The sequence below is a fragment of the Stylophora pistillata genome, chromosome 8 (assembly GCF_964205215.1).
Source record: "Stylophora pistillata chromosome 8, jaStyPist1.2, whole genome shotgun sequence".
NCBI classification, from domain to species: Eukaryota; Metazoa; Cnidaria; class Anthozoa; order Scleractinia; family Pocilloporidae; genus Stylophora; species Stylophora pistillata.
This window is the reverse complement of record NC_142526.1, coordinates 10,188,240-10,202,698: the sequence shown is the minus strand read 5'-3', so window position 1 is coordinate 10,202,698 and position 14,459 is coordinate 10,188,240. Positions and strand designations below refer to the sequence as shown.

General features: G+C 40.2%; 1 protein-coding gene across 1 annotated transcript; it reads left to right on the top strand.

Annotated features, from left to right (window-relative positions):
* The first annotated feature begins 124 nt into the window (after window positions 1-124).
* Window positions 125-11,549, top strand: LOC148724912 (vigilin-like). The gene is made up of 11 exons (XM_088731409.1): window positions 125-130; window positions 563-655; window positions 1,676-1,771; window positions 2,792-2,887; window positions 6,303-6,395; window positions 6,698-6,799; window positions 8,010-8,078; window positions 8,968-9,207; window positions 9,514-9,741; window positions 10,004-10,216; window positions 10,582-11,549. The coding sequence occupies exons 1-11, from the start codon at window positions 125-127 to the stop codon at window positions 10,861-10,863; spliced, it is 1,518 nt and encodes a 505-aa protein (XP_088587535.1). The 3' UTR covers window positions 10,864-11,549.
* Window positions 11,550-14,459: the final 2,910 nt, after the last annotated feature.

The following is a 14,459-nucleotide window of genomic DNA, read 5'->3' as shown; positions in this document are numbered from 1 at the left end:
GAACGAGCACGGTTACCTATATTTTCTTGGCCTAATTTTTAGTGTATAAATTAACCTCTTTAAATTGGAGTAATTGAAAAAAAATCATCGACGGGAGAAAAAAGTACTGCTAAAAGTGTGCACCATGCCGGTTACTCGATGATAGAAATCATGACCTTGAAAGGAACGACTCAAAGGACGTTTTGATTAGATATGGTTTAAAACTGCGCAGCTTTTCCATTAGTCAATATCAAACTGTCTCATGCGCTTGAGACTTTCTTCCCATTAAGTTCTTTTCAAGTGTTACTTTGATAAGCCTTGCTTGAAAAGTTGATGCTTATTATTCTTCGATAGAGTATTCTTTTTTTGCTTGATTTTGAGTACGCCTTCGAACCAATAATAAGAATTCCTATGATTTGGTGAACTATTGTACAAGGTTAAACTCCTTCTGATCTCAGCTTAAAAAAGTCCTGCAGAATGTAGTTGTTCCAAACGCAGATTTATCCTTACCGTGGCCATTAAAAGAGAAGAATATGACCTTTATACCTTACCGTGCATTTTGCAATTTTTTTCCTACTTATAGGTCACTCCGCTCAGTGCAGCTGCAAAGAATGGTCACACTGATATTGTTAGGTTACTTTTAGAGAACGGAGCTGATGTCAACAAAGGAGTATGGGTACGTTAGAAGCAAAAATTGTATTTGTTATGTCGGGTATAGGCAAAGTTTGAAAGCCAAGTTTTGTATGGTTAGTCGAAGTTTTTTTCGCTGTGGAGAAAAACGTTCCAAAAGTTGCGAGCTCTTTCTATTCCTTTCTTGTTTTTTCTTCGGTAACGATGTAGCGCCAGCCTACTCATAAAATAATTTACTCGCGAGCTACTAGGAAACTTGGGTAGAAAGTAACGCAAACCTAGAAAAAAATATTTGGAGACCAATGTTCTTTTTAAAGGAAGGGTTAAATTTGTTTGATGGTGGTGACTATTCGAGAATGTTAAAGTTGAATTATCAGTATTGCATCGTTTACTGCGCATAAAAAATATGTAATCAGGGGAATAAGCGTGCACACATCCCTTGATCATGGTATTGGTTTTCAATTGATAGATCAGGTAAAGAGGTACGATCGTCTATAGCTCTCGAACAAGCACGGTGACCTATATGTTCTTTGCCTAATTTTTAGTGTATAAATTATCCTCTTTAAATTAGAGAAACTGAAAAAGAATCATCGACGGGAGATAAAGGTAGTGCTAAAAGTGTGCACCAAGCCGGTTACTCGATGATGGAAATCATGACCTTGAAAGGAACGACTCAAAGGACGTTTTGATTACATATCGTTTAAAACTGCGCAGTTTTTCCATTAGTCAATATCAAACTGTCTCATGCGCTTGAGACTTTTTACCCTTTGAGTTCTTTTGAAGTGTTACTTTGAAAAGCCCCGCTTGAAAAGTTGATGCTTATTATTCCTGGATAGAGTATTCTTTTTTTGCTTCATTCTGAGTACCCCTTCGAACCATTAATAAGAATTCCTATTATTTGGTGAACTATTGTACAAGGTAAAACTCCTTCTGATCTCAGCTTAATAAAAGTCCTGCAGAATGTAGTTGTTCCAAACGCAGATTTATCCTTACCGTGGCCATTAAAAGAGGAGAATATGACCTTTATTTATTACCATGCTTTTTCCAAATTTTTTCCTACTTGTAGGAGGACACTCCGCTCACTGCAGCTGTAAAGAATGGTCACACTGATAGTGTTAGGTTACTTTTAGAGAACGGAGCTGATGTCAACAAAGGAGTACGGGTACGTTAGAAGCAAAAATTGTATTGGTTATGTCAGGTTTAGGCAAAGTTTGAAAGTCAAGTTTTTGTGGTTAGTCGAATTTTTTTCGCTGTTGAGAAAAAAGTTCCAAAAGTTGCGAGCTCTTTCTATTCCTTTCTTGTTGTTTGTTTGGTACGATGTAGTGCCAGCCTAGTCATAAAATAATTTACTCGCGAGTTACTAGGAAACTTGGGTAGAAAGTAACGCAAACCTGGAAAAAAAATATTTGGAGACCAATGCTCTTTTTAAAGGAAGGGCTAAATTTGTTTGATGGTGGTGAATAGTCGAGAATGTTTAAGTTGAATTATCAGTATTGCATCGTTTACTGCGCATAAAAAATATGTAATCAGGGGAATAAGTGTGCACACATCCCTTGATCATGGTATTGGTTTTCAATCGATAGATCAGGTAAAGAGGTACGATCGTCTATAGCTCTCGAACGAGCACGGTTACCTATGTGTTCTTTGCCTAATTTTTAGTGGTTAAATTATCCTCTTTAAATTAGAGTAATTGAAAAAAAATCATCAACGGGAGAAAAAGGTACTGCTAAAAGTGTGCACCATGCCGGCTACTCGATGATAGAAATCATGACCTTGAAAGGAACGACTCAAAGGCCGTTTTGATTAAATATGGTTTAAAACTGCGTAGTTTTTCCAGTAGTCAATATCAAACTGTCTCATGCGCTTGAGAGTTTCTTCCCATTAAGTTCTTTTCAAGTGTTACTTTGATAAGCCTTGCTTGAAAAGTTTTAGATGCCTATTATTCCTCGATAGAGTATTCTTTTTTTGCTTCATTCTTAGTACCCCTTCGAACCATTAATAAGAATTCGTATGATTTGATGAACTATTGTAGAAGGTAAAACTCCTTCTGACCTTGGCTTGGAAAAGTTCTCTTGAATGTAGTTGTTCCAAACGGAGATTTATCCTTACAGTGGCCATTAAAAGAGGAGGATATGACCTTTATTTATTACCGTGCTTTTTCCAATTTCTTTCCCACTTATAGGAGGGCACTCCGCTCACTGCAGCTGTAAAGAGTTGTCACATTGATATAGTTAGGTTACTTTTAGAGAACGGAGCTGATGTCAACAAAGGAGTACGGGTACGTTAGAAGCAAAAATTGTATTTGTTATGTCGGGTTTAGGCAAAGTTTGAAAGTCAAGTTTTGTATGGTTGGTCGAATTTTTTTCGCTGTTGAGAAAAAAGTTCCAAAAGTTGCGAGCTCTTTCTATTTCTTTCTTGTTGTTTCTTTGGTAACAATGTAGTGCCAGCCTAGTCATAAAATAATTTCCTCGCGAGCTGGTAGGAAACTTGGGTAGAAAGTAACGCAAACCTGGAAAAAAAATTATTTGGAGACCAATGCTCTTTTTAAAGGAAGGGCTAAATTTGTTTGATGGTGGTGAATAGTCGAGAATGTTTAAGTTGAATTATCAGTATTGCATCGTGTACTGCGCATAAAAAATTGTGTAATCAGGGGAATAAGCGTGCACACATCCCTGGATCATGGTATTGGATTTCAATCGATAGATCAGGTAAAGAGGTACGATGGTCTATAGCTCTCGAACGAGCACGGTTACCTATATGTTCTTTGCCTAATTTTTAGTGTATAAATTATCCTCTTTAAATTAGAGTAATTGAAAAAAAATCATCGACGGGCAAAAAAGGTACTGCTAAAAGTGTGCACCAAGCCCGTTACTCGATGATGGAAATCATGACCTTGAAAGGAACGACTCAAAGGACGTTTTGATTAGATATGGTTTAAAACTGCGCAGTTTTTCCATTAGTCAATATCAAACTGTCTCATGCCCTTGAGACTTTCTACCCATTATGTTCTTTTGAAGTGTTACTTTGGACAAAACTGACTATCACAACAAAATGGACGCACTAGTTAACGAGAAACGAACCTACGAAGAACTCAAACGTGCCCCAACTCCTGCACTTTAACTTAAACTCAACAGTAAACTATTGACACTCATGGAAACGAACGCCTTTGACACCCAACGGTACTATCGACTGAGGTGCTCGGTACCACAGCCACCGAAACTGTACGGTTTGCCGAAACTACACAAACCTGGTTTCGCGATGCGACCTATTGTTTCTTTTTGTGGCTCTCCCACATACCAACTATCCAAGTACCTGACGACAATGCTACAACCGCTAACCGACAAATCCAGACATAAACTACAATCCACTGAAGACTTCATTACCAAGACCAAGACTGTTTAGATACCTGACGACTACAAACTAGTGTCATTTGATGTGAAATAACTGTTCACAAGTATTCCACTTCAATTGGCATTACAATGTACTGAGACTGCAATCTGACAATCCACCGACCCACTACCGCTACCGACAGACGACATCATGGAATTGCTAAACATTTGCCTAACGTCTACTTACTTTCAGTACAACGGTAAACACTACAAACAGTTACATTGCACTGCCATGGGGTCTCCAGTTTCTTTAACGGTACCGCTTTGGTTACGTTACGTTGACGACACATTCACCGCCGTTTGACACGACGAAATCGACGCATTCCACCACCACCTTAACGAACAAAACACTGACATACAGTTTACCAGAGAAGTCGAAGAAAATGGCAAACTCTCTTTTCTAGACTGCCTGGTAAGCCACAACGACAACTCATTACGGACGACAGTTTACAGGAAACCGACACACACCGACAGATTACTAGACGAGTCGTCCTACAACCCTACATCACACAAAGCCACAACTATCAGAACTCTAACACGACGCGCACAACTAGTATGCGACTCGACAGACAGCTTATCCGACGAGAACAAATACCTTCACCGTGTTTTTTCGAAGAACAAGTACAACAACGACTTCATCCGACGAAACACTCACCGACCCACTATCACTACCGAAACAAGCGACACCGCTACCCCTACAACTACAGCAACCATACCGTACATAAAAGGCATGTCTGAAAACATCTCGCGCATCTTACTACCCTTCAATATCCACGTCGCCCACAAACCTATCACCACACTACGTCAGTTACTAAACAACGGTAAAGACAAAGACGAACCGAGGAACAGACAGGGAACGATTTATAAGATCAATTGTTCAGACAGCCAAGCCTCCTACATCGGTGAGACTGGCAGAAACCTCACAACAAGACTGACTGAACACAGACGGGCGACGAGGAAAGGTGATGTCAGCAATCACACTGCTGAACGCCATCGACTTACCAACCACAACATTGACTGGGAGTCTGCGCAATGCCTAACCTACAGTACTGACTATTTTCAACGACTGACTCTGGAAAGCTGGTTTACTAACTTAGAACAGACTCCCCTAAACAGATGTCAACAGCTACCCGCTCCATACAAACGACTCATTCATGACATAAACATCACAAACGACCGAAAAATAACGACCTAACTTTACCGACAGATCGAAACAGGCCAATCACGACCGGCTTACGTCACTTGAGTCTTACAGCCAATAATATCACGGCAAAACCAACCGATCATTTTACACTAACGGAATAAGAACATTCTACTGACAACAATCATTCACTTGACTCTGATGATGACTTCCACACAGGTTGTCGAAACGTCAGTCACTACCACCGACAACAGTCCTTCTCAGGACTACACTCACCCCGACGATCAGACTACACCTTCACTTTGCTTAGAAAGTAACGCAAACCTGGGCAGAAAATATTTGGAGACCAATGGTTTTTTTAAAGGAAGGGCTAAATTTGTTAAGAATTGCAAAACTTCTGAATGCCCTGATTTTGTTATAGATGTGTGCAACAGATTTAAAATGATTTAGTCGTTGTTCATTGTACTTCACGGTTAGAAAGTTGTGTAGTGACCAGTTAAAAATGTTTAATTTGAATCCTCAGTATTGCATCGTCTACTGCGCATACAAAATACGTAATCAGGCGAATTAGCGCGTGCACATCCCTTGAACATGGTAATGCTTTTCAGTCAATAGACCAGGTAAAGAGGTACGATGGTCTTAAGCTCTTGAAAGAGCACGTTTAAGTATATTTTCTTTGCTTAATTTTAGTGTACAAATTATCCTCTTTAAAGTAGAGAAATTAAAAAAAAAAATTCATCGATGGGGGAAAAAGATACAGCTAATAATGTGCACCAAGCCCGTTACTCGATGATGGAAATTATGACCTTGAAAGGGACGACTCGAGAAACGTTTTGATTGGAAACCGTTTAAAACTGTGTAATTTTTCCATAAGTTTTATATCAAATTGTCTCATGTGCTTGGGACGTTCTACATATTAAGTTTGTTTCAAGTGTTACTTTGTAAAGCCTTTCTTGAAAAGTTAGATGCCCATTATTCCCAAATAGAGTATTATTTTGTTGCTTCATTCTTAGTGCCCCCTCTAAATATAAGTATGAATTGCTATGGTTTGATGAACTGTTGTACAAGGTGAAACTCCTTCTGACCTTGGGCTTGAAAAAGTCCTGCAGAGTGTAGTTGTTACAAACCCAGATTTATCCTTAATTTCTTTTTCCTACATATAGGAGGGCACTCCACTCACTGAAGCTGTAAAGAATGGTCACACTGATCTTGTTAGGTTGCTTATAGAGAACGGAGGCGATGTGAACGATGGAGGGGTACGTTAGAAGCGTAAACTGTATTTGTTATGTAGAGTTTTGCCAGAGTTGAATAGTCCAATATTGTATGGCTGTGTTGCTTCATTCATAGTGTCCCTTTTAACATTGGTTTGAGTTAATATGATTTGGTGAATTGTTGTACAAGGTAATACTCTTACCTTATTTTTGAAAAACGCTTGCAAAGTGTTCTTCGTCTGAAAAGCAGATTCGACCATATATCCTTGCGTTGATCATTAAAGAAGGGAATATGAGCTATATATGTTACTGTACCTTTTCATTGTGTGTGTGTTTTTTTTTCCTAGTCTTTTGGGTCCACTCCACTCACTGAAGCTGTAAGAATAGGTCACAATGATATTGTTGAGTTGCTCATAGAGAAAGGAGCTGATCTCAGCAAAGAAGGAGGGGTACGTTAAATTTGTGATGCGAAGTTTAGTCAAAGTTTGATGGTCAAATTTTGTATGGCTGTTCAACTTATTGCTGTGATCAAAGCGTTTGAGGATTTTGCGAGCTCTTTCTATTTCGTTCTCGTTGTTTCATTCGTAACGTTAAAGTGCCACCAGTCATAAATGGATATGCTCGCTAGCTGTAAGAAAATGTGGATTGAGAGCGAGGCACACCTCGTGAGAAAACATTTCGAGACTAAAGCTTTTTTCAAAAAGGGCTAAATTCTGAGTGCCCTGATTATGTTTTTTTGATGTGTACATCGGATTCACCATGATTAAATCGTTGTTCACTAGAGTTTCCGGCCAGAAAATTGCGTGGTAATGTCGGAAATGTTTATAAGGAAAAGGATTTGAAACAAATTTTTCTAGTCAGCAATACTTTTGAGGAAACTAACACTTATATTTAAGACGATATTTACCGTTGAAAAATTCTTCCAAAGTTCAGTTTTCATTTTTCACCCATAATTCTTTTGACGTTTGGGAATCAAAGTTTTGTTGGCTCCTAAGCTAATTTTGTTGCTGGAAAAGTTAGCTGCCTCAACTTTTCAAAATCGAGAATTATTTACTCTATATAGTTTTCACTAAGACTTCTTAGTGGCTGTTAAACAAAATGCGACGTTGGAGCGTGGGTGATACGAGAGGCCTATTTCTTTCTGAAATTGGTGCATCTCGGAGCAATCAAACAGTCTTCTTTCCAGTTTGTGGCCCCTTTGCCCCATGTTGAGTAAATTCGAGCCAGATCATTCTACATAATAAATCGTTTGGGAAGACTTCCTCCACTAATTGTGCTCACTTACAGTCCTCAATCGTGTCGTTTCGTAAGGAGTACCTCTTTCCACTTAAATGCAGACTACTTAGTGAACTTTTTTCAAGTACAACTCCTTAAGATGTCCGGTTACTTCCTTGTAGAATAGAGTTGGCTGAAGTCGGGGCAGATTTTCCGATTTAAATATACGCATTTTATAGCCCTTGGAGGAAAATGGTTGAGATTCAAATGTAATCTTCTTTCTCCTTATGTTGCTGTTATTTTAAGAAGCATTGTTTTGTAGCTGAAGTAGTAGCTCTCTAGGTCCACTCCCTCTCTCCAGAATCTGCCATTGCAACGCTACGTTAATTTTAGCTTCTTAAGTGAGACTGTTGAGCTGATGAGTGTTTTTAACTATTTTCCTAGTTGGCTGTTATTCAAAGCAAGCTGACTGAAAAGGGCCTGCGTGGTAGAAAGTTCGAGGCTGATGCCAGGGTATGTTTGCTGCTCTACAGAAGAAGTTTTATTTTGTGTTAGAAATTCAGCATTGGTTAATTAACGATCTTTACCCTCGTCAAATGGAATAACGTGGAGATATTTCAGGAAACGGGCTTCATGTTATGTGCACTTTGTAAACACTCCTGTATCAGTATGAACTTATTTCGCTGAATTTCCTTGATCTTCTTCATGACATATCAGATGTGATACTAAAAACAGGCTGAAAAATTTATATCCCCAATTTGCATTATTGTATTTTTTAAATTGATATGTGTAAAAAAATTGTTGTCAGTGTTTACTCGCTGTGCGAAGTCTAAACATATTGCTGAAAGGACTAAAGAAACAACTTGCTTTCTAAGAATAATAATTTGTAGCTTAAGTACATTGATTGATTTTGAGCTATTTAATTCTTATTTTAGAGTACTGAATTATCAGTTGAAAGAAAAAAATTCGCCAAAGTATGATTTTCTAGGGAATACGTTTGGCGTTAAACCAATGCAATTTTGTGTACCCGAGCTGTCTAATACTCCTATGTGCTCAAGTTGCTATCAGTTTACCGTTTGCTTTTGCCATTTACCAAATGGTAAACACCACAGCGTACACTATTAAGTTTTGGATGCACGCGGGAGGTTGCTGAGCACGAAAGAAGCGTAAGAGTCGCTCGAGGCGATAGCCGAGAGCGACTTTAGCTTCTTGAGCAAATCTTACGTGATCAGTAAAAACAAGCGCGCGCGGAAAAACAGTCTTTGCATTTGCTCACGTCAGTAGTGTACACCCATGGGCAAATGGGGGATGCTAAATTGACCAATCAGAGCGCGCGCTTTACTTTGGTTATGTTATGATAAGTTTTGGACGCTTAACATCGTGTTAATCATTCTGTTTCTAGGAACTTGTCCCAATAACAGAGACAATGACAATCCCATTTGATTATCACCGCTTTATAATCGGTGCTGAAGGAGCAAATGTCCGTCAAATGATGGACGAGTTTGACGTTAACATTAGCATACCCCCCTCTAAGGATGAGTCTGATCAAGTGGTTATTGTTGGTACTCGTCCCAAGGTGAACAAGGCCATCGAGGCGCTTGAACAGAAGGTGGCTGAGATTGAAGCAGAGAATGAGGACCGGGTAAGATTCTGAACTTTATTAAAGGACGTTGTTTTTAGTGACCTTCGCATGTGACTTCTGTCGATCTCTGTCTTAGCAAACCAGAAAAAAAGCATCTTCCCCTGTACGTTTAACGATGAAACGATAATTTTCTGTTAGGAAGTAGGTGAAGGAAGCAGTTAATTGGTAAAAACAAGCAAGGTTGGGAAAAGAATGGAAGGATGAACACCAATCTAAATAAGGATGAAATAATTTTTTGTCCGATTTTACACGCACTGACCGTGGAATAACTTTCTGAACTGATTCCATTTCTACTTCTTTCCACAGCAACTACGTAGTTTCAAATTGGAAATTACCGTTGCTAGTTCGTATCATCCAAAGATTATTGGTCGCAAAGGACAAATCATTCAGAAGATCCGCAGCGAACACGGAGTACAGATACAGTTTCCACCCGTAGAATCTTCAGAGGTTGACGCGGACAAGATTATCTTGACTGGATACGAGCATAATTGTGAGGCAGCCAAAGCAGCCATTTTTAAGATTGTTCATGAGTTGGTAGGTGTTAGGTTTATATAGCTTTCATGTCACCGTTTCATCGCACACAATGCTATTGTCTTTCGCGACATGTACTTACAGTGCCCAGTTTATCAACGAGCGGAATATTAATTTGCATGTCTAGAACTTATCAGCTGTAATTGGCCAACAAATTTAGCATTGGGAATACTTGAGTCACATTGCAGAATTCAGGCTTTGATCTGTTGTGGCTTAGTTACTCTTGTTGAGGCCGATACAAGCGTTTTGTTTGTTGTTTTGGTAGGAGGACCAAGTGAGTGTAGAGGTACCGATTGACCCCCGAGTTCACCGCCGTCTGATTGGTACCAAGGGAAGAGCCATCCGAAAATTCATGGATACATACAGGGTGGACATACGGTTCCCGTCACTCAACACATCTGATCCTGTTCTCATTTCCGGTCTCGCAGAGAACGTAGAGGAAGCAAAAGATCAGCTTCTATTGTTGGAGGAGGAATACGTAAGTGCATAGGATATTGTGTAAGCAAAAGGGGTCAGGGTGGACCAACTTAATGAGAGTGCAAAGCAAGATCCCCGCACCCTTCCAAATCCCAACGGTCGCGCTCTCTTAAATTCCCCCCGCCATCTCCCCCCTCTCGCCTGCCCTCTCTCCTCTTCCTCCCCTTCCTTCTCCCCCTCCACTTCCCCCTGCTTTCTATAGCTGTCTCACACTGAAACACAACACTGATTATTCGGCAATTAATATTGTTCTCATACCATCCTAAATTACACTCAATCCTCTGATTACCCATACAAATTGTCTCACTGTGATCTCCGTTTTGTCGCTCATCATGGCGCTAATCTTAGTCCGTTACTTTCCTTCAGATGCAAGACGTACGAGACGAGATTGAACAACATGATGTCCTCAGCCACTACATGAACCCACCCAGCAAACAGAGCAACCAGGCCGGGTTTGTTGTCAGGGATGCTCCGTGGGATAACGTGCGGAAGGGAGATGGAGGCAGGAAGCAACAGCCCCCACCTCAACAGCAATCTACCATGGAAAAGCCTCTTCCTCCCGACACCAACAACATTGCAGACTTCCCTTGTATCGGCAGCTCAGCGGCCGCTCCCCGTCCCACAGCCTGGGGTCCGGCCCGCCATTGAGGAAAGCACACCACGACATTTTCAGTGAGCAAGGTCGCAGACAGCTTAATGAAGATTTAAGTAGATTTTAACAGCTTTATGAGCCTGTTTACCGTTAAGTCGAATGAAATGATTATCATTGTTTCTGATTATTTCTCTTGATTTTTGTGTTTGTGTGACTAAGCACTCTGTCAATCAGAGTCAACATGTGATCGAAATCACATAGCGTTGTTGTTTTGGTCAAGTTTTTTTAGTTTTCCCTCGATGAGACCTTGAATTTGTCGTTGCTGGTGGGGTAGTTGCGTGCTTTTGATTTGGTAGCTTAAGGGGTTGTGAAGGGGTACATTTACTCTCTGTCTTGGACATGAATTTCACATCAATGCTGATTGGTTTGCCCAACAAAATTAAACACTATTTTTTCATCTGATTGTAGCGACCTCCCTTTTCACAATCAAATAATAGACGTACTTCCATAGAAGGAGAAGAAAAAAAAACTAACATAATATTTGATATTCTTTATATTCCCCACCCCTTCAAAATAGAACTATTTAGATAAAAATTAAACTCAACGCCAGCCAGGTTACTTATCAGTACGCCTTACCAAGTGACTTCTCTAACCTTAAAAAAGGCAGAGTAACTATTTTAAATGGCCAGTAGCTGCTCTTCAGTGGCTTTGTAAGGTCAAATAAACTGCTTAACCACAAAAAGACTTTGTCTTATCTTTTTTGTCATCCCCTCACAATAAGTCTGAGTTGTTATCCCCGTCATCGCGCCAATGCCCTCACGGGCATCTAAGTTTTTTTCCCCTCCCCCGGTGGCCGAGAAGACGGCGGTACATCTTATGAGGCCATCCCGATGAACGACTATTTCAGATTTTCTCTTCTAGTGATTCTTCTCTAAATTAGGAGAAAAACTTTGGGGCTCAGAATACTCGAAAAATACTCTCAGAACTTCGACGCTCACGCGTGTATCCTCGTGTAGTGAGAATTTGCTTTGGCCATCGACCCTCAATACAGCGAACTACGCCTGTTCCGTTGAACGCAGGTAAAGCAAGTAAAACATCTCCTATGGAATCTCTCCTGGCAGGAATATCTTGAAAGCATTGAGGAAGGAGGGCTACGAAAGAATTGCCTCAGCTGGCTTTTTTGGAATTTTTATCTGATTAGACTCGATTAGGGTTAACTGCCTCGTTGATCCAAGGCGGCTGAAAAGCATTGATCTCACTGCAAAACCTGTTTTTTGGGCGTCGAAATAATTTTTTGTCATATATTTCTAACTAGCAACTTGCCATGTTTGCCTCGTGGCGGTCCATGAAATCTTTTTGTAAACTCAAGGATCAACCTCGTTCCCCCACCTCCACCCCCAACTAAGAGAAAAAGCCCTGGGAACGAGGTTGCTCAAGGATCCGATTACTGCAACCCATTCAATTTACACTACTGAACGGAACAACTTGTCATAACTGTCCACCCACCGAAACGTCACAGAGAACTGACCAAACGGCTTACACGAACCAGACTCATCTGACGCTCCACTGATGACAGCTCTTTTCGCTCGTCTCTGATAATGACTTCCGCTAAGATTGTCAAAAGACCGAGAGCAGTCCATCTCGTTAATACGTTTCCCATACGATCACACAACATGATCAGATTTTACTCATGGGTTCAAACTATTTCCTTTATTATAGCTCCCACTATGGGAAAAAGATGCTCAAACCCAGTCTCGGGTGAAAAAAAAAGAGCCCGAGGACTTTCGCTCTCCAAAGTTCAAGCACCGCAGCGAAATCATATAACTTAAGAGACTGACCGTTTGCAGTTTTCATGGGGGTGGGGGAGGGGGGTCGAAGGATTTTGGTCGTGTCGCGATAAAATTTAGTCTCCCTTGCAGCCCTTTCCGGCGTCGTCACGCAAGCGAAAACTCCCGCACCAACGGCTGCTCACATTCGAACAACATTCCTTTCCGGAAATTGGCCAATCAGCATTTACTTACCATATGCTGGAAAGCGTTCGCGCCTCAATAATCAAACCAATCACAGAGTTCGTATTATCCGAACGTTGAAACTGACAAAATGAAGACGCTTTCGACTTAGTGCGAGATACTTTTGGTATTGAGAGCTTGAATTCGCTTCAGGGAGAAGCCATAACAGTAATTATAGAACAGAGAAGAGATGTTTTTATAAATTTGCCCACAGGACTTGGGCAACAAAACTGCGATCATTATCTGATATTTTCTTCGGAGTTTCGATGACATCAGATTCTATCTTTAGAAACTAACGCTAACGCGCTTCTTGTGAATTTGCGGGAATAAATATATCGCGTGTTCATTGGTTGTTTGTCAGACAATAACTTTATTTTGATTGGATAACACATTGCAATGGGAAAGGAATGTTGTTCAAATGTGAGCAGCCGTTGGTGGGGGAGTTTTCGATTGCGTGACGACGCCGGAAAGGGCTGCAAGGGAGACTAGATAAAATTTATATGACGCTGAAATATTATGATGAGTCCCCCCTCATTCGTAGTTAAACGGCAATCAATTTTTTTATAATCCTTACTCTATACTCTAATGGCGACGACTGGTTCCCGCTTCGTTCTTCTTGTAAACCATGCGATCTCCCACCCCACAAAAGAAACATGAATTTCCCTAGAAATGGACAGTACGACAAACGTCACCCCATTTATTGAATAGCAGTTCTGCATTTTACTTGTAATTGTTCCACAGAAGTTCCGCTTTCAGTTTTGATCGCTTGTCTAAACTTCTTATGGCGGATGTTTGAGTTAGAGACTGTTGGGTAGGTGGCTAGATTTGATATTACACCTTTTGCTGTTCATTTACGCAAAACGTACCTTCACTTTACCTCAATAGTTGAAACTATACAGCGAAGATCCATTTATCAGCACTTCCATGAACTTCATTAACGCGAACGAACTTTCAAGAACGCTATTTGCATATGTATTAACATTCAATAGCATCAACTAATAAACAATTGCACCTTTGGACAATCAAATATAACAACTATACATTCAATCTCGCGCAATGGTTAATCATTAACACTAGTAGAAAATCAATTGCATGGTTTGACAATCAATAGCGTTTTTGAGACATTCAATGGTGCAATTTACATAGAGACGCACAATCGATTGCACCTTCATACCATCATTTATTCGAAATGGTCAATCATTAACGTGAACAGACAAATATGCGTGTAAGAAGACCAATCACCTAGGGAAAAAGAAATTTCAAAATTCTTCTATTGCAGTGCACTCTGCTCTGTTGTTCATCTCTTCTCGCTGCTCTGGACGACTTATGTCTGCTTTTACGGCTGCTTTTAAGACACTTATTGCCTTCTCCACGATGTTAAGAGACGGGCTGCGTGATGGTAGTTTTTTACATGCTCAGAATTAGGACCAGGACACCTTTTGCTGTTCATTACGAAAAAATACGCATTCATTCGCGTTAAAGGCGAACAAGTGCGTGAAAATACAATCATTAGAGATTGCGTCATTTGCGCGTAAACCAGATTCAATATCGATTTTTGCATTTTAATCAGCATACAGAACAATTTTGGGCATTCTTATGCGTCCTTCGTCAAACAAAAGGGAAAAATACACTCTCATTAGCGG

Coding starts and splice junctions, on each gene's coding strand:
- LOC148724912 (XM_088731409.1), top strand. Junction 656..1,675: donor ATGTCAACAAAGGAGTATGG/GTACGTTAGAAG, acceptor TCCTACTTGTAG/GAGGACACTCCGCTCACTGC. Junction 10,217..10,581: donor TATTGTTGGAGGAGGAATAC/GTAAGTGCATAG, acceptor ACTTTCCTTCAG/ATGCAAGACGTACGAGACGA.